The 23,506-nt window shown below is 45.3% G+C and overlaps 3 protein-coding genes across 3 annotated transcripts in view; all 3 read left to right on the top strand.

Moving 5' to 3' along the window:
• The first annotated feature begins 14 nt into the window (after window positions 1-14).
• LOC128723838 (shematrin-like protein 1) lies at window positions 15-3,602 on the top strand. Its single transcript, XM_053817604.1, is given in 5 exon segments — window positions 15-34; window positions 155-287; window positions 289-339; window positions 418-954; window positions 3,033-3,602. Coding segments are annotated over 5 exon segments (1,311 nt in total).
• A 705-nt stretch (window positions 3,603-4,307) lies between these two features.
• LOC128725839 (ribonuclease P protein subunit p30) lies at window positions 4,308-5,461 on the top strand. The gene is made up of 4 exons (XM_053819610.1): window positions 4,308-4,395; window positions 4,456-4,562; window positions 4,636-5,054; window positions 5,131-5,461. The coding sequence occupies exons 1-4, from the start codon at window positions 4,308-4,310 to the stop codon at window positions 5,444-5,446; spliced, it is 930 nt and encodes a 309-aa protein (XP_053675585.1). The 3' UTR covers window positions 5,447-5,461.
• A 7,183-nt stretch (window positions 5,462-12,644) lies between these two features.
• Window positions 12,645-23,506, top strand: part of LOC128723837 (uncharacterized) — a 54,506-nt gene continuing 43,644 nt past the window's right edge. The window contains exon 1 of the mRNA XM_053817602.1: window positions 12,645-12,791. The gene's annotated coding sequence lies outside the window, so the exon portion shown is untranslated. The remainder of the gene's footprint in view (window positions 12,792-23,506) is intronic.

Here is a 23,506-nt window from a genome sequence, read left to right as displayed (position 1 = left end):
GCAAAAAAACCGTTATGAAAAACGATCGTCGTTGGTTTAAATGAACCGTGTACCTTCATTTTGATGATTTTTGGTGGAATACGACTGCACTGTGTTGATTGAAGAGCTGTCTGAGAACTGATATCGACGACACAGCTTGCGGCATCTTTTATAGTGCCTCTTTAAGGAAGTGGAAAACGAAAGAAAAAGTGTTCCACCAAGGACTAACAACCGAAAACAGCAACCGTGTCGTCGTCATTATAAAAGCAGACGATCCGGCGGTCAAACGATCTCAGTTCGCTTGCAGCTCTTTTCGCGATCGAAACCAATCAATCGAGGCACTCAACTGTAAAAATGAAGGTGAGTTGATAACGGAGTGTGGGAAGTCTTCGATTGATAATAATACGATACGATCGCATGTTGATCTTCGCTTTCTAGGGATTCATCGCGATCGCTGTGCTGGCTCTGGCCACTATCTCCAACGGATCTTACCTGCCAGCAGTGCAGACAGTTCTCCCGTACACTTACAACTCGGGGCTGTATGGTCTGAACACCTATGATGGTCTGGGTCACTACTCGTCCCTTGCAGGACTTGGATACTCGTCCGTCCTGGACCATGGACTATCGTACCCGTACTCGACCGCTCTTCCGTATGCTGGCTATAACAATGGTCTGTATGGAGGATACTATGGATCGAAGTACGCTCCGACCGTCGTCCAAGCCAACGTGAATACTCTGCAGACGGTCAACCCATGGGGTCTGCATGGAGGATACTACGGATCGAAGTATGCCCCGACTGTTATCCAGGCTAACGTGAACACTCTGAAGTCGGTCAACTCGCTGGGACTATATGGAGGATATGGACTCGGTCATGGATACGGACTCGGTCATGGATACGGCTATGGATACAACAATTACCTACCAGTTGAGGCTCATGCTGCCAAGTACGTTGCTGCCAACCCGGGAGCCGTGCATGTGGCTCCTCTGCCAGGTCACCTCGTCAACCAGAAGGCGATCGTGGCTTGATTTATTTGACCTCGGATGAAATGTGTAAATAAATTACATTGGAACTTTTTTATCAAAGCAACAGATTTCTTTATAAGTTTTTATTAGGTATGTTAAGTATGTTTTTATTTAAAAATTCTATCAACATTGGCGTTGCCTGATTTTGCACGTGGCAGCGTGCTACAGTCACGTGACGAATTCCAATACGAGTTTATTTTAACTTTTTCCAAGCAGTTGGATTTCACAGGTTCGATCATCATTTTAACATCGTTTCGATCATCATTTTCGATCAACAATCATCGCTTCTATCATCGTTTTAAAAAATTGCGATAAACCACTAAAATTTATTCAAAATTTTGTTTACTAAAACGTTTCATAGAATATTTTACAAATTCTCAGTACTTTGTTTCATGGTGTGAATGTATACTATGATATTGATTTTATGTTTTTACATTTTTAAGGACATTGCAGAATATTCATTTTTCCAGTCATGCTTTTATTCTGATGTAAATCTTTCATAGAAAATACTATTCGGTCTCTAAGCACCCCAATCTTGTATATTTTTGCACTTCAACTAACAATAACTATCTGGTTTTTGATGGTAGGTTGGATAAAATAATTAGCTAGTTTACTTAAGCCATTAAATGATCAGAAAAAATGAAACTACTTTGAGCTGCTTTATCATGATTATAGCTTAGTTTTAGGATACAATATTATATGCAATATTAACTTTGAAATAATATATGAAAACAGACTTTAAATGAATAATAGACAAATATTTTGCATTGTTTAAAAAAATCCAATATAACTTATTTACAAATTTCTTCCGGTGTTAAATAAATCAAGCCACGATCGCCTTCTGGTTGACGAAGTGTCCTGGCAGAGGAGCCACATGCACGGCTCCCGGGTTGGCAGCAACGTACTTGGCAGCATGAGCCTCAACTGGCAGGTAGTTGTTGTATCCGTAACCGTATCCATGACCGACTCCATATCCTCCATACAGTCCCAGCGAGTTGACCGACTTCAGAGTGTTCACGTTAGCCTGGACAACAGTCGGGGCATACTTCGATCCGTAGTATCCTCCATGCAGACCCCATGGGTTAACCGTCTGCAGAGTGTTCACGTTGGCCTGGATGACGGTCGGAGCGTATTTTGCTCCGTAGTATCCTCCATACAGACCATTGTTATAGCCAGCGTATGGAAGAGCGGTCGAGTACGGGTACGACAGTCCATGCTCCAGGACGGACGAGTATTCAAGTCCTGCAAGGGATGAGTAGTGACCCAGACCATCATAGGCGTTCAGACCATACAGTCCCGAGTTGTAAGTGTACGGGAGAACTGTCTGCACTGCTGGCAGGTAAGATCCGTTGGAGATAGTGGCCAGAGCCAAGACGGCGATCGCGATGAAACCCTGAGGGAAAGTATTAGATTTTTCTTCAATTGTTATTCCAATTCGTTTTGAATTTTCTATACTATTAAATATAAATTATTATCTTAAAATTCTAGTAATGTCTACCTTCATATTGCACAAGTTTTGTTTAATTGAAGTAATGGCTGGACTGTAGAGCTTTTTCAAGTAAACTGTGAGGAGTGTCTGTTTGGTTTGCCATTTTATACTTAATTTTTCATGGCCATTGTTTTTAGTCCTCAGCAATTCCCCTTCTATTACATCTCATTGACTGGTAGAGGTAAAAAAAGTTGAACACCATCTTTTGTGACTAAACGATGTTGCAATCGTTGTTTCATTGATAATCCATTCGCCCGTTTAATTGATTGGGGGCGTACATTTTTGGCATTGATCGCGAAATTTTTTCCGGCCCAATGTCCGGTGGCTAGTGTCTCGTTTTTCGGTCTTCATAAGCCAAGGTTGCCTATCATAGCTTTACTTCTTTCGTAAATGGTATAAAAAGAGCAACAATGTAAAGATTTTTCATCAGTGTAACATTGTTCGTCCAACGCTGCAGCAGTTTTCCTACTGAAAAATGAAGGTAACAATGCAGCACAAAAATTGGCTCCAGTGAACAAATAATAGAAGAATTTTCCCACAGGGTTTCATCGCGATCGCCGTCCTAGCTCTGGCCACTGTCTCCAACGGATCTTATCTGCCAGCAGTGCAGACAGTCCTCCCGTATTCCTACAACTCGGGACTGTATGGTCTGAACGCCTATGATGGTCTGGGTCACTACTCGTCCCTTGCAGGACTTGGATACTCGTCCGTCCTGGACCATGGACTATCGTACCCGTACTCGACCGCGCTTCCGTATGCTGGCTATAACAATGGTCTGTATTTAGGATACTACGGAGCAAAATACGCTCCGACCGTCATCCAGGCCAACGTGAACACTCTGCAGACGGTTAACCCATGGGGTCTGCATGGAGGATACTACGGATCGAAGTATGCCCCGACTGTTGTCCAGGCTAACGTGAACACTCTGAAGTCGATCAACTCGCTGGGACTGTATGGAGGATATGGAGTCGGTCATGGATACGGTTACGGATACAACAACTACCTGCCAGTTGAGGCTCATGCTGCCAAGTACGTTGCTGCCAACCCGGGAGCCGTGCATGTGGCTCCTCTGCCAGGACACCTCGTGAACCAGAAGGCGATCGTGGCTTGATTGTACTGAGTGGAAATTGTAAAAAACGTTTTTTGAAAAGAACATCATACTATATTTTTAAGTTGGCTAACTAATTATCAAGATTATTGAATTTTAAATATCTGTTTTTGAAAGGAATGAAATGATATCAAAAGTATAAGCAACTAAATGTTTTTATGCATTTTAAAATATTCAGTTTTTACTTTTTTGCATGTTTTTTAATAATGACTAATAACGTAATTAAAAAACTGTTTTTTCTCAACTGTTTTTAAAAATCTACTATTTCGGGAAGCGTTTTAAAACGCTTTATAACGTTAGTTTTTCACCAAACTCTACACGTCTATGTTAGAACAACAATGACAAATTACATGATTTATAATTGAACTTATTATTACTGCTCTGTTTAAAAACCAACGAAATATCCATTCATTTTTTATAAAAGATTATTTCTTTTATTTTTGCAAAGAAACACAGTAAAATATGCGTTAGGAATTTGACAGTGTGGTGAATATAAGAAATACACAAAGCACGTGTCAAAACTAATGTTTGTTTTCGCACGCTCGTTGCGTTTTACCGGTGTTTCGTTGGGTAAAATTTTTGGTTGGTTCATTTAAGACAAAATATAATATAAATGTTCTGACTGATAAATTGACACATTGTACGAAAAAGCTTAAAGTATACTTTTGTGTTACGTTATATTGTTTAGAATTCATTGCGTTGATAATTATGAACAAGTGTACCGGTTTTACGGATCTGTGCATACCCGTAGCAGCAACAGACGTGCTGGAACCGATTCTTCGGGAAGCAATAGAATGTAAGACCTGCAAATGAAGGTTATGGCAGGATTCTCGCATTAATATGATACAATTTTCAGTGGGATATCGGAATATTGCTATCGAGCAAATATTTGATGCATCAAAGGCACTCATCTCTAACAAAAATGATGCCATTCCAAAACCGCATTGCTTGAAGGAGTTGAAGGTAAAATAGTTTAACCAATTTCTTTCTTTGTTATAATGCATTTGTAATACATTTACTTGAACTTATTGTACAGGCTGCTATCGGTGGACAACTTCGACTACTCAATAGGCTAACGGTAATGTTTAGTGATACGTCTGTTTCTTTAATACTTAATAAATCGAACAACCTTCGAGGCTACAACCTGATAGCGGCCTTGCCGACGAATGAAAGTAGCTTCCAGTATGCATGTCAAACAATGGCCTGTGACCTCATAACGTACAGCAGTGCGGCGAGTCATTTGAAAATGAACCGAAAGTTTTACTATCTCGCCGTCGATCGGAACATAGCATTCGAGATAAAATACGCACCCGCCATCATCAACTCAAACGAGCGAAAGGCAACCATTAAGAGGGCCCATCGGTATCATTCGTTCGGTAAATCAAAAAACGTCATCATCTCCAGTAATGCGCTGAACCCGTTTCAACTTCGCAGCCCATATGATATTGTAAATCTGTACGCTTCGATTGTCTTGTGAAGGGCTACAAAACATAAGAACTAATGTTGCAAACAAAATATCCTTTCGTTTTAGGGGTCTTATCTTTGGGTTAAGTGAAGAACAATCAAAGGAATCGATCAGAGGGGTTCCCAATCGAATTTTGCTCTCTGCTGAAGGACGAAGGTTTGGAAAGGCAGGCGTTGTTATTTCGCTACGTGACAAAAAGGCAATGGCCGAGGACAGCGATGATTATTCTGACGGTGAACTTGAGGAGGCAATCAGCGATGAGGAGAAAGAAGATGGATCCGATCCAGATGTAGACATGTGTAAAGCTAATGAGACGGATGAAGACGATACGGAGTTAATGCGTCCGCCAAAGAAAATGGCGAAACATGATAAAAGCAGTTAAATAAACTGCTAATATAAGTGCAAACCACATTGAGCAACTCTATGTTGGAATTATGTTTTTAGATGATGTAAACCTTAAGTGAATCTAAAACGAATGAATGTTGAGCAACATCGTGGTTTCAAATTAGTAGTTTTATGATCCACAAGAGCTTCATAAAATGAATTCCAGAGAAAGAAAAATCAATTAGATATGTTGCATTCAAATCATTTGCCGTTTATTGTTCGTGCCAGTGAGAACCCCCTTTAGCTGTCAAATTCAAATCGAATATGGCTGTCATTGAGTTACTATGAGCTCACCTGCTTCATGCGAAACCTTCAGCGGCGCAGTGAAGCCAGCAGAGATATAAATCGTAAAAAATCGTCTTGATGGGAAGAAACAAAATGGAGGTGTTTTTTAATGGTGAGGATCGTCCCGTTCGCCGTGCGTGCTAGCAAGCAAGATTTTCAGCCGGCACACACTTTTTCGTGCTGTTTGAACGTGCTTCTTCGTATCGCCGGCTAAAAACGTCTCATTGCTGTCTCGAACATACGCAGAACAGCGACATTGCTCTGTGAACGGTGCAAAGTGATCGATTTTTTCGGCGTTGGCGTTTGTGTGGTGAGATTTGCTGGGTCGATTTCAGAACCACCGGCGGGGCGTTGATAGGCGGATTTTCTTGCGTGCGTTTCGTTTGATCGTGGCGCTTTCGTTAAGGCAGCCACTTAGGAGACCGTAAAAGCATCAAGCAAAAAGCATCGATTGTGTGCCACCTCAAGCAGCGGGCGATTGTCGAGCCTCAAATTTTCTTCACCGAAAGTCTCCATCGCCGTTGCGACGCCGTTCGCAAGAAGAAGAAAGAAGTGTATCGTCCAACCGTGTGTGTATGTGGCTATGTGCGTACGCGCACGCGTCAGTGTGTGGGTTTACGTGGTGTACCTATGCCTTCGTGAGGTGAAGCAGTGAATATGTTGATGCGGGAAGAGTCAAGCCATAAAATAGTTCGTTCTTTTTCACCCCCATCTTTGTCGCCGTCGCCTCGGTATCATCCTGCACGGGGCCGGTTCAGTGCGCTTTGATTTTTAATCCACGCTTCCCCAATCCCCATGCCTCCTCGACCACTCGGGCCCTCCAGGATCAACCCCTTCTCTTTATCGAATGAAATGGTGCTTTCTTTATGAGTTCTTAAACGCATTTAACTGTGAAGAAATTGTGCTACCAGGGTGTACGAACGAATGAACGACGGAACGGGGTAAGAGGGATGCTGTTTGTAAACTTGTGCGTGTGTGTACGTGTATGTGCGCGCCTTTAAAGTGCCGGAAGGTCGTGCGTGAAAAGAAGAAATTTTATGGAGCAAACCGCAAATGATGAAATGAGAAAACAATGCACCCAACCATTATCGTTGACCGCCAACTACCGATACTGGTCGATCTTTCCTCCTAGTTCGGGGCGGGGTCGAACAGCGCAGAACGAAGTAAAGGAACAGTGGCTCTCGTAAGAATTGCACACCCCGCGAAGAACTTTAAAGCGCAGCGTTGTATTTTCACCACACGTGAAATAGCAAGCAGGCCGTGCGTTCGAATATGTCACTCGTTTCGATTGATTCGCCCACCGCACAATGTATGGCGTGACGTTTTCGATCCCGAAGTGTCATCGTGCTCCATTACCATGTAGTTTTTTTTTGCTACTCACTCTCCCGACGGATCCGGTCGATTGGTGTCGGCAGCTTGGTCAGCGACAAGCGCGAGAGAGCAAAGATGGAGGATTTTACCCCATCAATTCGATATGTGGCGAGTGAACGAACGTGTTTCGTTTCAATTGCAATTAAGCGTGTGGTAGTTGTATGTGGTGCGCTGCGTTAATGCCGTTGGTTCGTCCGCGGCCCGTTGTCGCGCGCCCAGTACCACCCTCCCACCGGTACAGGCACCTTTTCGGGAATGGGCGAATGCGAATCGTGTTGGGTTTGTGTGTGCGTGCGTGTGCTCGAAATGTTGGCAGCATAACCCGCGTAAGACAGCACGCGGGACGCGAGAAGGTAGACGAATAACGCAGAAAGAAAGCATAGAGCGCGCGCGCCTAAAGAAGAAGCAAATAATCACACACAATACACCAAACGAATAAAAAGAAAAGAAACTCAAGGTGCATGGAAGCTGGCCCACCACTGGTGTGGTGAGAAAGGAAAGGAATAAACAACAACGCTGCTGCTGGCGACGCGCAGCGGTGAATTAGTGTATCATTCGTAGCACGATTGTAATATAGCAGAAGCTGGATGAACCTGACAGATAGATTAATAGGGTGGGCCGGAAGAGTAGGGCTTGCTGTAGCGAGTTCCATATAATGTACGGTGCATAACAACACCGCTACTGTCGTCGCTTGGGTATATATGGGCAAGGTGGATAGGAGGATTGGTTTTCTTATCGTTTATGTTCAGCTACAGTAGGCTTTGGTAGAGTAGAGCAGGAGCAGTATGCGAATTTTTAAGAACACAAGTAGGATTTGGACACCGAAACGCCATGCATGCATGAGATGAGAACGGGACGAACAGTTTGCTTCGATGAGGCTACTTCTCTTTCGCTACCAGAGTCGATCCAGTGGATTGGACTGGCGGCTTTTCCTTCTTTTCCACTGTGGTTCGCGGCGCTGTAGTCCGCCTTATGCGCGCTGAGGTGCCCGCACCTGTGCCGGGGAACCGCGCTTTGGCATACGCAACCGGTTCCGGGCTTCTTCTTGAGGCACACATTGCTGCTTTTTTTAAAGCAGAGGCGAAACCGATAGCATAAAGTAGCTGAACGATGGAGAGAGTGTAAAACGATGCTCGTTAGTGTGGTGTGCGGTATCGTTAAAGGGTTTCTTTGATCATTGTTCTTCAGCCTGGGTTCCGCAGAATAAGTAGGCGTATTAGCTTAAGTATATCAAAACACATATAGACCAGATAAATCAGGCTGCACTGTAGAATATTAGCTTCGTCCTCGATGGTGGGAAATGACGCTGAAAACGTTGGGTTTCTATCGAGTAGGAAACAACAGCAATATAATCGATATATGATCGTGGTTCTCGTGTTTCCGAGAATCAGCGCCCGCACTAGCGAGTGAGTGACGACATACGGAAGAGTAAGGGTTTGCGCGGACACAAAAGGGAATTAAAAAGATCGACATCAAGGCACACACATACGCTATAGTAGTCTCTGATAGGCAAAGGCTGACGACGAAATCGAACCGATATGTGTGGCGGAGGTCCGCAATATGCCGTTCTTACGCCCTGCAGCTCCCACCGAATGACAGTGGAATGATGATTTTCGCGTCACTGTCGTTGTTTTGTGTGATGCCAGAGCATTCGTTTTTTTGTGTCCCTTCTTTCTCGTTTGCTCTCTGGCTACGTCTTATGCGATGAAATATTAGTGCAAGTTCGGAAAACTATACAGACGGGACGGATGTGCCGGGCATTCGATGAGCTAGCGCGGTGGATAAGTGTTTGACTCTTGTTCTTGCGGTGTGGTTTTGTTTTCGTTCGTGTGGACCTACCTGTCATTAAGTGTTTCGAGCAGCGACGGATGCAATACTGCTCGATTTATGGTTCGACATCTGAGAAAAGGTAAGCACTCGATTGTTCAATCCAAACTCCAAATCCTAAACTCATCGCTGATGCCATATTAGCACACTGGGGTTGTTTATTCATCTTCATTTACATTTTTCAGAGATAAGTTGTTTTCTTCCTTTCAATTATTCCTCTTTCGTCATTCGTACTCTCTTACGATAAAGTTATATATTAATTACCTTTCATCATTGGATTCGTTAGGAGCCTTCCATTAGCTGACAAAATTTTCGGTGTGCTTGTATCTCGTTAAACTCTTACTATGGAAGACGACATGTTGGCCCCTGATAGTGATCCATTTACACCCTGAACTATCTACTTTTGATACCAATATCAAAACTCTATGTTTGTCAGGGGTTTTTTTAATATATGTATTATATATATATATATATATATATATATATATATATATATATATATATATATATATATATATATATATATATATATATATATATATATATATTAATATATATCTGTATTTCTACTTTTACTGGGGGAAAGCAATATGATTTACAAAGTTAGAACACGAGGTACACTACACTTCATGTACGTATTTTTTACCCTAATAAGCTGTCTCTTTTCTTAAGTACTTTATGAAGGGGCTTGGTATTACACGCAATACAATGCTCAACTCGAAACCGGTAGTTCAGACCACTAGACTTGGAAGTTTTTTGGTGGTCCAATTGAGTAGAGGTCAGCATCCGGGTGGAGGAAAAGCGAAATTGCCAAATTCCACATTCTACTGAATTCCATAGAACCAAGGCTGTTTTGATTTTAAATACGGCCAGGCCGTTCTTAAATAAATAACTAACTAACTAGGCTGTTTTGAACTAGTTGAAAATCATAACTAGCCCTACCCATTGTAGGTCAAATAACGAAAAATCTCCAATTAATCGTAGAAAGATAGTAAATATTAATATATGTTTTCATAATACTTCCGCGTACGTTTAATCGCTAATATGTTTTTTCACTCACGAGTGACATCCCGAATTTCCGAGATTCGATTGGTTATTATTCTCCCTTTTTACAAAAATGGCACTCGGAAACAATCATCATCCCCTCTGCTTGCGTTGGTTGATGGAGGAACTCGTATTTATGCACACACGCTTCATGTTTCCCCGATATGTACAGTCGATATTCTTGGCCCTTAGCACCCTTATGCTCTCTTTCACTCATTCCATTCCTATCTTTTGCACTCTCGCACTGCAGCTGAAGATTTCATGCTGCTATTCTAGACGCTTCCTGTGGCATTATAATTGGTTTCTCCCTTTCATACAGCGGCATCGCGTTGGCAGCATAAAATCTCTCTTCGTTTGCAAAAGGGAGTGATGTGATGTTTCACGTTGTACAAATATGACACCGTGTCGTCATTCTGCTCTTTTAAAATAATCTCCTTCGTGGTCATAATTTCGTCGATCCTTCATATCCTTGCTTGATGTTTCACATAACGTTGCAAGAAGTAAAAAATAAACAGAAGCGCAGTACAGCGAACATGTGGAGACAGGCTGTAAGTAAGCATAGCCTACTTTTTCGTCTCACTTTCGCACGTGTGTGGTGCAATTCTAGCATTTCCAATTCTCGCAAAACGCTCGCCAATCACGCTTTCACACGTTGGTAACAGAAAAGCAAGGCATGCGCGCGTGCCTGCCGCCAAGCCGGCCGAGTACATCTGGTGTGCTATTTTTTATGCTTTTTCTTCCTCTCCCCATATGCATACATAGTGCACTATGTCGAGTGGAGACTATAATGATGATGTACGTCAAAGGGAAGAAGGAAAAAAAGGCACATAACCTGATGAAGACGATCGTCGTTGCTTTGGTGTCGAATTGAGGCACAAATCTTTCACACTTCTAGACACGGGATGTGTACATTTGTGTACGAAATATGATGGATACATGTGGCAAGCTCCAGTTCATTTCCACCCCTTGTGTCTCGGGACATGTGACGTGTTGGTGTATGTTTTGCGAAGCCAGCTAAAAGGTAGGCTGGATTTTTCTCGTTCCTTACACCCCGTGCGTTTTACGTGCACGTTTTTAGCAAGGCCATCTGCCATTGGGTCCTTGCGGTGGTGCGTTGTTGACCGCATCTTTGTGTGGTGGTGGTGCGTTGCATCGATGACAGTTTACGGAGCTTCTGAACTGCTCGCGGTAGCGTCTTTTCGCTAGGTTGGCTGCCATGACGTCGGCCACCGGTGTGCGATGCTGCCGTCGCCGCTGCCGTGTGTCTCGTCTGGTTCTCAGGATGCCTTGAGCCGCAGGCAAATTAAGAGATGAATAATTGATGCTGTAGATTTGAACGACGAGAAACGGAACCGCCGCCATTCGAATGGATCGGCGGTGCCGTTGTGGGCTAATTTGTGTGGCGTGAGACAACATGAAACAAGGAAAAGAATAACGAAAGAAGCTGGTTTTTGACGGCTGGCGTGTCGTTTTGCCTGTGGGTAAGGAAGGAATGACCAATGAGACCCGCCTGGGCAGCTGAGAGCGAAAGAGTGAGACGGAGCAGAAAAGAATCGTCGCAATCGAGAGAGAGAGTGCGGTCATATTTTGTGGGATATGTATGTGCCCCGTGGTTAAGGAAAAGATGGTTCGCGTGGCTCTCGGCTATCGGCAGATGACGATTTTTTTGTTATTTTCCACCATACTGTTTCGTCGTCCTATGCGTCCTATTCCCTACAGTTGGCATTACCCAACGGTGGTAAGGGGCCAAGCTCGAAAGGCAAAAGAATCAGCGACATCGTGAAAAATGACTGCAAAGCAGACGAAGAACAAGAAGCGGAACGAAGGGACATAGATTTCTTATGCTGCTTCTCGCCAGGCCCTCTTTGTCGCATGCCTACCCACCCCCTGCTTGACACACACCGGTCAATAATATACCGGCGGCGGGTGAATGGTCCCCGGGTATGTAAATCGTGGACATGTGTTCGTGCCGGTAGCAGGCGTGATTGCACGGAAGTGTACGCGAGGGTTTTATGTTCTCCTACACCGTTTCTTCCTATGCTACGTACGGTGCCGGTGCGATGCTTTCACTACCACCGGCGAGGAATTTGCTGCGGGGGCCCAAGCGTGTGCGCGAAAGCAAGAGAGAGAGATATTGGGAAAAACGAGAGAGCACAACTGACAAACGAAGAAGGGTGAAGAGGGAATGAAAATCTTTTGCTCACTATCTCACCAACACGCTTGCAGGAGAAGTATGCTTTTCGCGTCTCTGGTGTATTGTATTTTCTATGGCACTGTTTTGTTGTGCCGGCTTTGAAGGAGGAAAAACAATACGGAGCAATGGAAATTGGTGCTCAAATGTTGACTAAATGGTGTGTGGAAATAGATGGCTTTTGTTTGAATGCATTCATTTTGAGCTAATGTACGGGGAACAAATGTTAACGTTGCTATCATAATTCCCGCATTGCGCTGCGAATTCAACCCGCCGCACTAAACGAAATCGCTCAGGTGAAATGAGCTGCGCGTGTGTTCGTGTGTGGTGGGTTTTTGAATGGAAGCGCTAAAGAGCGCGTCCAAACCACCACCAGCCTACATGGGTCGCGAGTGTGCGTGCCAACGGGACGGTGCCATTTTTGTAGGTTGAGTGTGCGGCTAGCAGGCCAGCAAGATTTAGTCCTATGCAAACGGGTTCGGCAGACGCATGCGAGCCAAAATCGCGAACGACGGCACGCGTAGAGCCGTATGTGATGACTTCTGTCCCATCATCATCCTTTTGCCAGTGGTGCACTGTGTAAAGCCAAGTAACGTTTTGCACACCCTCGGTGCCACCGTTGCAAGTGGGTAAATTTGGCGAAAATGTAGCGTTAGTGTAGTGAAGTACTTTCTGTGTGCTCTCGGTGGTGATAATGGCGTCGCAGTAGAACGCGCAGGCAGAGCTCCCACGAGCAGCAATACCTAGGGGTTTGCGTTGTTGCAATTATAGTGCGGTTTTTGAAGTTTTGTGCGGTGCTGTTGGTCTCTGACCGTCTTGTGCCACATTTTTTCGGTTCTTTTTGTGCCATGTTATCGAGGAAATAGCGGTACGTGTGATTCTGCCATTGCCAATTGCCGGCGCTTTGCACTTCACAAAGGTCGCCGTCGTGAAGAAAGCGAAAAATACCCTACGATAAAAGGAAGAATACGTGGTCGCGTACTTGTGTGTGGTTATGTGCGGCCGCTCGGTTGTGCTGTGTGTTTTGCTTGATGGGGAAAAGGTTTTGAAATGTGCCATTTCAAAGCAATTTTTCAAGTGGCGAATTAAAAGTTTCATTTTTATTAATGTATGACGTGCATGCTATGCTTTCGTTCCCTTCCGCGTTGTGCATAGTGTGTATGTGTGTGGTTTTCTTTTGAATATTTTCAACATAAATTTCGTGATGACCTAGGAAATAGTATGTGCCAGAAGCGAACAACACCGAAGTCGATTACATCGGTGAAGTTGCTACATAGTTATGGATCTCCCTCGCCATCAGAAAATTCTCCCAACAAGCGCCGCAGTTGGTCATTTTTTGTTTCTGCCCTTTTTCCTCGTCCAGCAACTGGGTACTTGCAAAGTGCGCTTCGAACGCGCGCTGGTAGTGGTGCAAACTGGTCCTCACGGAGCCAGCTAAATTAGTTCATTTACGTACGCGTTTGCTCTCGCTGGTTCGTCGTATATATAATGCTTATAGTAGCAAGCAAACGCGCGACCCATCCATCGAACGGTGTATATCGTGTTTGTGCGGAAGGGAGACAGGTAGTGCCTGGGGAGTACCAATAAAATCTGCTCATCCAGCAGGCCAGCAGCGCGCAACCAATCGCCTGGTGAACTTTGATTTGCGAGAGAAAGACATCGTCCACACTTCTTATTATCGATGCGATGAAAACCGCCTGCCCAAGGCACGCGCACGAGAGAGAGAAAGAGTGACAGCGAATGGAAACGCGTTCTCTCATTGTCGCCGCTTCAACTGAGTCAATCGCCGAAATGAATTCGCGCTGTGTTTTGTTATGTGTGTACTTTTGCCCCTGTCTCTGAGCAGTGATGACGACAGCAATGACGGTTGCACGTCATTGGAAATTGGGATTCATTTTCTCTCGTTTTTCTCTCCGGTGGCTGGCTCTCGAATGAAGAAACCCGAAAAACAACGCACTGACCAAACCCCGTCGTTTCCCGTGTGGATATAAGTGCTGCGGGAACTGACAGCTTCCCAATTTGATAGTACCGGGTGTGTATGTTCCTCTGACCGCGCCGTGTGACGTTTATACGATTGGTTGCGTTTTTATTCCGATGGGATGGAATCGTCTTCGCGTGATTGACTTATCTACCAGAAAGTCATTACAGATACATCACCGATCGTCGAAATGCTCAAATGTCCAGCGGTTGGTGATATTCGTGACAGTTGCTGCATTTCTGATCGGTCGTAAACATGACTCCGCTGGTTTCAACGGCAATACAATTAATGTAATTCACTCGATTGCGATCAACACTCGCGGCGGGTGATAACGAACGTGTAGTGCGCGATTGGTTTTTTGCTGGGGCGCACGCCGTTTATACGCTCGTGTCGGTGGCTCATTGTGTGTGGCGGACGACGGATGGGATGTACCTTTGCACTTACCCGTTCGGAGCATTCGCAAACGACAGATGAGATGTGACTTGTGGCTTACTAGCGGTGTGTGCGATTTTCGTATCGTATCATAATTTCCCGTCCGGTACTGTCAGAGCCTCCCCAAATGGCGCATCGATGGCTGCTGGGCCACAGTTTCACGGGTGTGTGTTGCGTGGTTTTGGTGTGGCCGAGAAATAGCTCGTGCATCTAATTTGGCACCTGCAAATAATCGAATTTTCGTGTGCAAGTGCGTTTTCTCTTTTGAGCGCTCCCTCCGCGTGCGTGTTTGTCGCTCGACGGTGTCTCGCTCGCTCTCGGTGATGTTTGGACGTATGTGGTTTTCGATGTGCGCGCGGGCCTGTTCAAGATGGAACCAAGCGCCGCCTATCGTATGGACGGAAGCGAGAAAGCGAGCTGTCTTTGCCCATTGTAAACGCAATCAATTTTTGGGTGAAATCATTCGACATTCGACATGGAGACAAACCCACCCGTACCATGAATGCTCATAAGCAAGTGCAAGTGTAAGAGAAACAGCGAGATGTAGGCTGAAGTAGAGCGGGAAAGAGATGACACGGAAAAGAGCGGGAGAGAGATGGGACGAAAAATGTGTCTTCGTCAGCTTTTAATGGTGGTACTGGCCTTTGTCGGTGGCGAAAAATCGATTGCTTGTAGCATACAGCATAGCAATGGTCGTGTCGTGCATAGCAAAGCAGCAGCAGCAGCAATAGCAGGCTTAGGAAAATGAGGAAAAGAATTTAATCGAAGCAGCATTGCCGGGGGGGCTGTATGTTGTGTGCAGTAGTCTCGTTATGGCAAACGATAGTTTGCTTTACCGGCGTTATATGCATGCTGCGATGTGCGTTTCGATCTATTTAGAATCGTGAGTCACACGGGAGGGTTGGTTTAGTTAGAAAATTCGTCTTCCTAGTGTTGCAATGTTCACTGTTTGTAATCGATTTATGAGAAATGTGTCGCTATTTCGTGTGATTGCTCGTGCATTTTCCTCTCAAACGAATCGTTGTGCAGAGGCTGTGTAGTGTGTGCTTTTGGGGTGTTAAAATGTGCTGGGTTGAATGATACAAACATGTGCTATGGGAATCAACAATGAAATGAATAAATAGTACGAAAACGCATCGTTCGCAGCTGGAAAACAGAAAGCAGATCTGTGATATTCGATTGTAGCCACTCAATCAACGGTTTCGTTCAAAACATCGTATTGAAACTTTCACTATTACTTACGCTAGATATCGAGAGCTTTGCTGAACACAATAGGTAAGACTTCATTAATGCACTACCAACGGTGCACAATTGCAATATAAATATTACTCTTCAATTGAAAAAAGTCATTTTCAGCTATTACAATCTACTTTTGATATATCGAGTACGATTGATGTACAGATATTTTTCGGGTTTCACTTTTCCCAATGCCTTATGCGAGGGATTCAGTATAAAAGTTACCTAGTGTAAGTTTTATTGTCTCTGCCAGCGTGTGTGGCTATAAATAGAACTAAAATACTCATCATACAGAGGACGAGAACGATAGTTACGAATATGCTTACTGGTTATTTGTGGTTAGCTATTGTGCGCAGGGTGGAGTTTTCAAACAGACCATCAACTCATCAATTTGTGACTGTCGAACGACTTTCAATATGCGACGTTAGATGTCGTATTTTTGAAAGCCCCTTTTCGGATCATGCTCATTGTCACACCACAAACGGTGGTATTGGTGCAAATGGCGAGCACCAGATAAGCCCAGAGAAGAAGGGTGGTTTTAACGGGTTACAAAACCACCCCTCGTGTGGTAGCTTGCGCTCCGTCCTGCTTCTCCATTCACGCGAGCTCCTTTGCAACATATATACATACTATTTGCCTACCGCTCGCAGCGTATGCTGTACATTTCTTTACCTATTTTCTTATTCCTTTTTGTTGTTAGTTTTTTTTTGCAAGAGAGACGAAGCCCGATAAAAGAAACCCTCTGGTGCGAACATTGAGAGAAAAGCTCTAAAGAAATTGGCCGGCTGGTCAACTACTACCCTCACCCCCCCCACACACACACACACACACACCGGGTCGCGGGACGGTAGCGGCGGCATTTGCTAGGAGCGAGAAATTATGGATCGCTGTTCGGGTGATTGGATTGAGTCGTTTGAGTAGCACCGGGCAAGTGTGTGGCAATTGGCCGATGGGAGAGGGGTGTATCTTCTGCCTCCCCACGTTGAGGCGGCCATTTTGTTTTGTTTTGCCGCGTGGACCACCCTCCCCCATGACAGATGACGACTCTCTCCTCGGCTCCCAAAATACACAACACACTGTCTGCCAACAAAACATCACCGTCTCTCGTTACCGATATGATGATGCGTTTCTGATCGTTATGTCGTGGATGTCGTGTATAAACGGACAACCCTCTGTGCTTATCCTGCTATCACTCCCTCTTGACCTCGATTCCTCGGTACAAAGCCACAAATCCTGTCTCCCCGTGGATTGCCTAGTTTTTGATTGTGGAATATTTTTCTCGTTTCTTGGTGCATTTCGATGTCTAGTTTAGAAACAGTTCCGTGAGAATTATAACTACCTTGTGAATATGATGTCGATGCACTTAGACACAAACAGAATTTGAATCGAAAGGGTAGCAAATTGATCAAATACCCGCAACGAAAAAAAGGACGATTGGGGATGACCATTTGGAGCCATCGTCACTTGCAAATGGATTGCAACACTAGACGCGGCTTCATCACACATCCAATCGGAATCGATCGTGTCGCATATATACATACGTATAAATACATATTGTGTCCCCCTTTTCCTATGGGCGGACGAGGGGGGGGGGGTCTGATGGCATGGTGTCCCCCTGGTTCATCCCTTCACGAGGAAGCGACGGAAGTGACTGGGGGTGGTACGCTTTAACATCCCGATGGGCTTAAAATGTGATTACGAAACCTCCCCCCATTTGTCGTGTCTTTCTCTGGTCTTTTTTTTTTAATTCGCAGCGGTGGTGGTTTTTGCTGCACGCTTATTCGCCCGCGGCAGGAATGCTCTCGGTCGCGAGGGATATCACTGTGTTTGTGAGTATTTTTGCGAGATAAATGATTTACACGCCGCGCCTTGCTCTTCTCGAGTGTGTCGCGCCAAGCAATCCGCGCGATACACACACTCGGTGTGTGTGTGCGCGATGGAAAAAGAAGAAGCAGAAGATGATGGGGTGACCTACCACCATTGCCCGGTGTCACCCTCTTCCCAAACACCGGGAGAAAAGGGCTCTTTTATAACCTCAATCATCATCATCATCATCATTGTCGTCGTCGTGATGACTCGAAGAAATGTGCGGCGACGAAGATAACACTAGTGCGTGGTGTGGCACCTTTCTGTGACAAATTCCGTCGTATCATCACCTCCCTTATATCCTTTTGGAAGTTGCGCTAAAGGTGAAAAGAATTTGTACCGAACATCTGTGTATATGAAACAATTGTTTCACATTTTCATCCGTTTTATCGAACCGCAATTGATTGGTAAAATTCGGATCCTGCAAAATACGGTCCCCGGAAAAGGGGGCTAAACACGTGAGGGGGTAGGGCACACTCATAGGAAAATGGCGTCCAATGTGGGAGGATGGGGTACTTCAACGAAGTTATGCCCCTGCGCCATTTGCCACCCGTCGATGGCGCAACGACGACGGAAATCATTCCGCGAGCATATTATCTTGTGGGTATTGGTGGAATTGTGTATATTAATAGCAGCACACGCCCCACTTCATCTTCATCCCCTAGCATTCTTCTTCCCGTTGGTGCGGTTTTCGAACATTTCCTTTCTCCTGCACCAGCTTTGAATGGGGCAAGCGCGCTGACCTGACCCCTCCACCTCCAGAGCAAGGGCAGTAAATCCAGCCAAAGGAATTGTTATACACGGGGTGGCCCGATGGTGTGCTCAATTTTCTTTTCTTAGCGGCCATTATTCGCCTTATTCGGGGAGCTGATCTCTAATTGCGACCAGGCGGAATCGTTTTTTCGACTGCTGAGAGAGAGAGGAGAACTTGGAGTTCGTCCCCATCGTCGTCGTGTTGAGTTGTGTGTTTTAGCATTTGCTCGGTGTTTGTTTTTCATTACGCGTCTAATCTCCCCCTTCCCTCCACGAGGCGATGGTGGCAAGTTTGAGCGAAACATTGTTTCTTTTTTGCCATCCTAAGCGTAGCAAAAATTGAATAAAAAGCAACCCGAAAGAGAGATGTCCACGTTCCTCCTACTGCACGTTGTACGTTGGTGTGAATGCATTTAGCGCAATAGAAGCGCCAAGAGCGAGTAACAGTCTGGGAGGGCGGCCCATTCGGTTAAACTTTCATTTCCTCCATTTTAATTAATATTTTTTTCTAACAAAATGCTACAGCGTTCAGCTAACGGCGTGTGTGTCTGTGTGTGCTGGTTCTTTTTTTCCCTCCATCATCTATTCACTCTGAACCAACACATTCACCCATCACCTGTCCGATCCTTGCGCGGGGTGGGTTGCATGTTTCGGGGGTGTGGAAATGGACGCCATTGCGCCTGCTCTCTTCTGCCATTTTTTTCTCGCTAGCTGCAATTCCATCAAATTGACAAAATGTATGTGTACCTTTATCTCTGCCCAGTCCGTATGGCGGCTTTCCCCGATTCGGCGATTCTCTGGGAGGTTATTTGCTCCAAAAACGTTTGCTCTCTGAATTTTCACCATCGATGAGCTTCGCTTTAGTGGAGAACGGAAATTGCACTTGATGCAATCTAGATCTATCGATTGCTGCATGCAAATGTTGATGCGCAAAATCCCAGTCCTTTTCTCATCTTTGCATTCTCATAAGGGATATAATGTAGATTTAAATTGTTTTAAAGTGTTTTGTGCTAATACTGAAAAACATAAGAAAACATTACATTTTCTCATCGATCGGCGAAGGGATACGGGCTGCTTCGTATGTATGCAAGCACACGCACAAGTACGCTTCAGTCGACGAAGGGTTTCGTCGCACATCAACCCCTCCCGAACCCCACGCCGTAGATGCGGTAAAGGGGATCGACCTGCAACGACCTTGACCTCACTTCTCGTTCGTCTGGTCGCGGTGTTCGTCGACGGCAAGCGTGATGCGTGTGTTTGTCGAATGTATGGGTATGTCTAGCAGGGAGTAAGAGGGAGAACGAGAGAAAAGAAAAAAAGAGAAGGAAGTTTTATGTGTGGCAGGAAAAGGACCTCCCATGGAGGAGAAAGAGGGCCTTTGGAGAGGCAGAGTCCCCCATTGCGCGTTGTGGGTGCTCCGTGTCTGTGAACGAGGAAAATCGTGTTTTATTGAACGATGGAGCAAACATGGTAAAGATTTCCTTTTTTCATTTGACGTAAAAAAAACGGCGTAAAAATGGTTAGCCTATAGCAGTCTTTGACAGGATGTTTAATACTTCACTTATCTTCTAAAAATATAACAGAAACTTGTTAGAGTTTCTAGATTTATGTTAATGCAAGGCTTATGTTTATTAGACAACCATAGAGAACCAAGCATTATAAGGAGAACGAAAGAATGAGATAGCAAGAGGAAGATGATAGAATGTGATAGTATTACAATTTGGGGCGTAAGGTGAATAGGAAATGCGTGTGACAGCTCAGGAAAACTTCGGGACTACTTCTGCTACCGATCTGCCTATATGTGTGCTTTGTTTTATATGTGTGGAGTGTTGTCAGGACTAGCAGCTGATGCTGGGAATCCTGCTTCAGTTTCTCATGCATAGCTCCATTTATACCAGCAAGAAAACTGCTGGAACGCAATGGCAAGAATCGATCGGAAATGTTGTATAGTGGTGTTGTTTTGTTTCTTATACGTTCCTTCTATTTTTCTCAACCGGGGATGGAAACACCAATTTGTGTGTTGATGGTGGTCTGTCTAGTCCTGTTAAAAGTTGTTGCGGCTCATGAAAAGAAAAACCATGCCAGGAAGGGTAGGAACAGCCTTGCGTGTGTCCCTATCAGACTGCGTGTTTTTCTTCACAAGCCTGGAGCGCCGTCGTCACTATCCATTCCGTGTTTATTCGTGTTGGTTTCGTAGTGATGATGATGATCCACTCCCATGCAGTAGGAAGTGTTGTGCAGGCGAGTGTCAAAGAGAGAGAGAGAGAGAGAATTGTGCGGATGATGTGTTTAGTGCTGCCAGTTAAGAGTAGGCACGCGTCGCAAAAAACCGAGCGATGGAGCGCCACCTAAAAGCACATGTGTACTAGCTCTGGGGCTCTCTCTCTTGCTCTTTTCTGTTCTCTTTAATGGATTGATGTTGCTGTCACGTTTTTCTTCTTGCCTTAGCGTGGCAAAGAACATCACGCAAGCGAGTGGATGGCAACGACTTGAACCTGCCACGGCTAGTAAATTAAATGTTAAAACAAAAAGAAACGGACACACGACGCAGACGGTAACCAGTGCTCAACTTTCGAGCATCGGTACGCGATACTATAAACACGCTTACGCGTGAGAACGACGCGCGGATGACCGAAGACAACGTTGCGATCGTTCTTGCGCTCTATATCCGCCTTGCTTGTGGGTCGACGCGGCTGTCAAACGTCAAAATGACGATGATGAAAATGTAACGATCGAAGGTAGCGCATGCACATGCGTTTATGCAAGGTTACTGAAAGCAACCATAGGGGGCTCACCAAATGTGTGTTTCAGTGTCGGCCTGGGCATGATATACTGCCCCCTGAACAGCTGATAAAGAATGCGCGATGGAAAAAGTAAGTTCGCTGACGCCATTGAAGGGCATTTTTTTTTCAATAACTAAACATGCGCGAGGTTGTTTTTCCGTCGGTTGTGTTCGTTGAAGAATGAAAGCGTAGCCTTACTGCTCTAACTCTTAAAGCTGTAGTCGAAAGGTAACATGAAAAAGAGGGTAAGAAGAATGCGAAAATATGCGACTGGTTGGCTGGCTGGTTGGTTTGGTCCTCGTTAGTTGGGGCGCTGGCAAGAGACGATGACGATGGCGCGTCAGCTGCTGGTAGCTGATAGGAGTGGAAGCAAAACAAAAACAAACCCAACTCCTGGTCCCGCCGATCATCAGCGGGCGCCGTCAATGGTTCCGTGGCCGGGGAAGCACAGATGAGCACGGCAAGGACGTTGAATGAACGATGGCGACGGCGGTGTGTGTTGGTAGGGGTCTGTATGTGCGTGACGCTCGCTGGCGGCGTGGCGTAAACCGGCGGGGTGTGCCAAGTGCCAATGAAAAAAACACACAGCGACGACCCCACGTGGAAGCTAAAAAGGAAAGGAAGGAACCGCGCCAAGAGGAAGGTGGAGAGTTGGCACATACAAACGACGGCCCCCGGGAAAAAACGGCGATTTGTGTTGTGGGAGGGTGACGTGGAAGCAAGGAAGGAAGAAGAGAGGATGGTAGGGGGGTATCATCGCATAATACCGGCGGAAAACGTGATCGCCATTGGGGCTGGTTGAGGCCACGCATGGCAGATGCCAGCAGCTGGAGGCCCGGCTGGGAAACAGAGCAATGAAAGAGAGAGAGAGAGAGAGAGAGAGAGAGAGAGAGAGATAATGAGAGTAAGCAATTCTGGGAGGAAAATGCGTCATCGTTCATGTGACGTCACTGGAGAGCTGTGGGAGCGAAGCAACAACGCGATGTTTGTGCTAGGAATGAGGCCATATCTCGATGTAGCTTTTTTTTTAACCAAACACACTGCATTCGATGCATCAGTGCGATGACAGTCGCGAATCTAGAGCTAAACCATCAGTTTTTGGTCGTGGATCGAGATTGAGTTGAGCTTGGAACATCAAAATGACAGCACGTTGTTTTTTGTTTTCTCGGCGTCAGCAATGGCGCTTGGTAAAGGTTGTGTGATAGATAGATTAGATGATGATGAGAAGTAAACACAGATCCGTTGCCGATAGCATTTCCAGACGGTTTCCCGGATGTGCACACATACACACATCGCGTGCCGTATTCGTGTGGTGTTTGTATGTGCGCCATGCTTTTTGCTTTTCCCTGTGCACGGACGGTGACTGTCCGGAACATGCGCAAGTTTGACAGGCGAGTCGTCGTCGTCGTCGTCGTCGTCATCGTCATCGCAATTGTGTGTAAAATGGGGCCAGCTTCTACTTGCGATGGCATTTTTCGAGAAGGAGCGCCCGTTCTTTGCTGACTCGCTCTCTCGGCCCTTCTGCTTTCGCTATGCGTTCCTTTCTCTTGCACGCGCATCCACGTCGAAGGTGACGTCTGGTTTAAGAGTGTCGTCTCCCGTTTGCCCATGTCCTTGCCTTCTTCGCTTTTCGAATACGAGCAGTGGACGACGGCTCGTATTGATTTGCTTCAACTGAGGGGAAGACATAATTATGGTGCTACATGAAACCGCTGGCAAATCATGCTGATGGATCCCGCAGATAAGAGGGAACCGTATTTGCATTTACACAACCCCCCTCGGTTCGGGTCCCGATGATTGGTTGATGCATGAGTATTTGTGTCCGTTTTATGCTGCCACTCTACCTGTCTGCTCTATGCTGCTTATGCGGGCCGCCATTTTTGCACGCTTCGATTTCGGTTCTTGGCTTTTTCTCCATGCTTGTTTTTTTGTTCATTGCTGAAAAAAGGTTGGAAACCGTTTCCGATACCCATCAGCGCATGTATATTTGCAACACTCCGGCGATCCGTTTCCGTTTTGCACTGGTGTAGGTGATTGCGATTGGATATGCGATTGTTGGAAAGCATAAAAGTTGCACTCTCCACCTCGGAATCGTTCGATGGGTGGTTCGTGTTTCTTTCCGTGGTGCGTTGCGTTTCAACGTTGCAAATTCCATTCATATTGGTTTATGCTTTTGTTTCTTTTGTGCCTTAGCATTGTAGGGCTGTTGAGATTTGATCAAAACGAGGCAAGAGCCTTCATATCATGATAAACCTCAAGAATATTCGGATCCGGAAGGCCTTCTAAATTTTG

The sequence above is a fragment of the Anopheles nili genome, chromosome 3, assembly GCF_943737925.1.
Source record: "Anopheles nili chromosome 3, idAnoNiliSN_F5_01, whole genome shotgun sequence".
Lineage (NCBI taxonomy): Eukaryota > Metazoa > Arthropoda > Insecta > Diptera > Culicidae > Anopheles > Anopheles nili.
The sequence above is the reverse complement of the archived record's forward strand: the minus strand, read 5'-3'. Positions and strand labels throughout refer to the sequence as shown.

Coding starts and splice junctions, on each gene's coding strand:
- LOC128725839 (XM_053819610.1), top strand. CDS start 4,308: ATGAACAAGTGTACCGGTTTTACGGATCTGTGCATACCCGTAGCAGCA. Junction 4,396..4,455: donor TCTTCGGGAAGCAATAGAAT/GTAAGACCTGCA, acceptor TACAATTTTCAG/TGGGATATCGGAATATTGCT. Junction 4,563..4,635: donor ATTGCTTGAAGGAGTTGAAG/GTAAAATAGTTT, acceptor CTTATTGTACAG/GCTGCTATCGGTGGACAACT.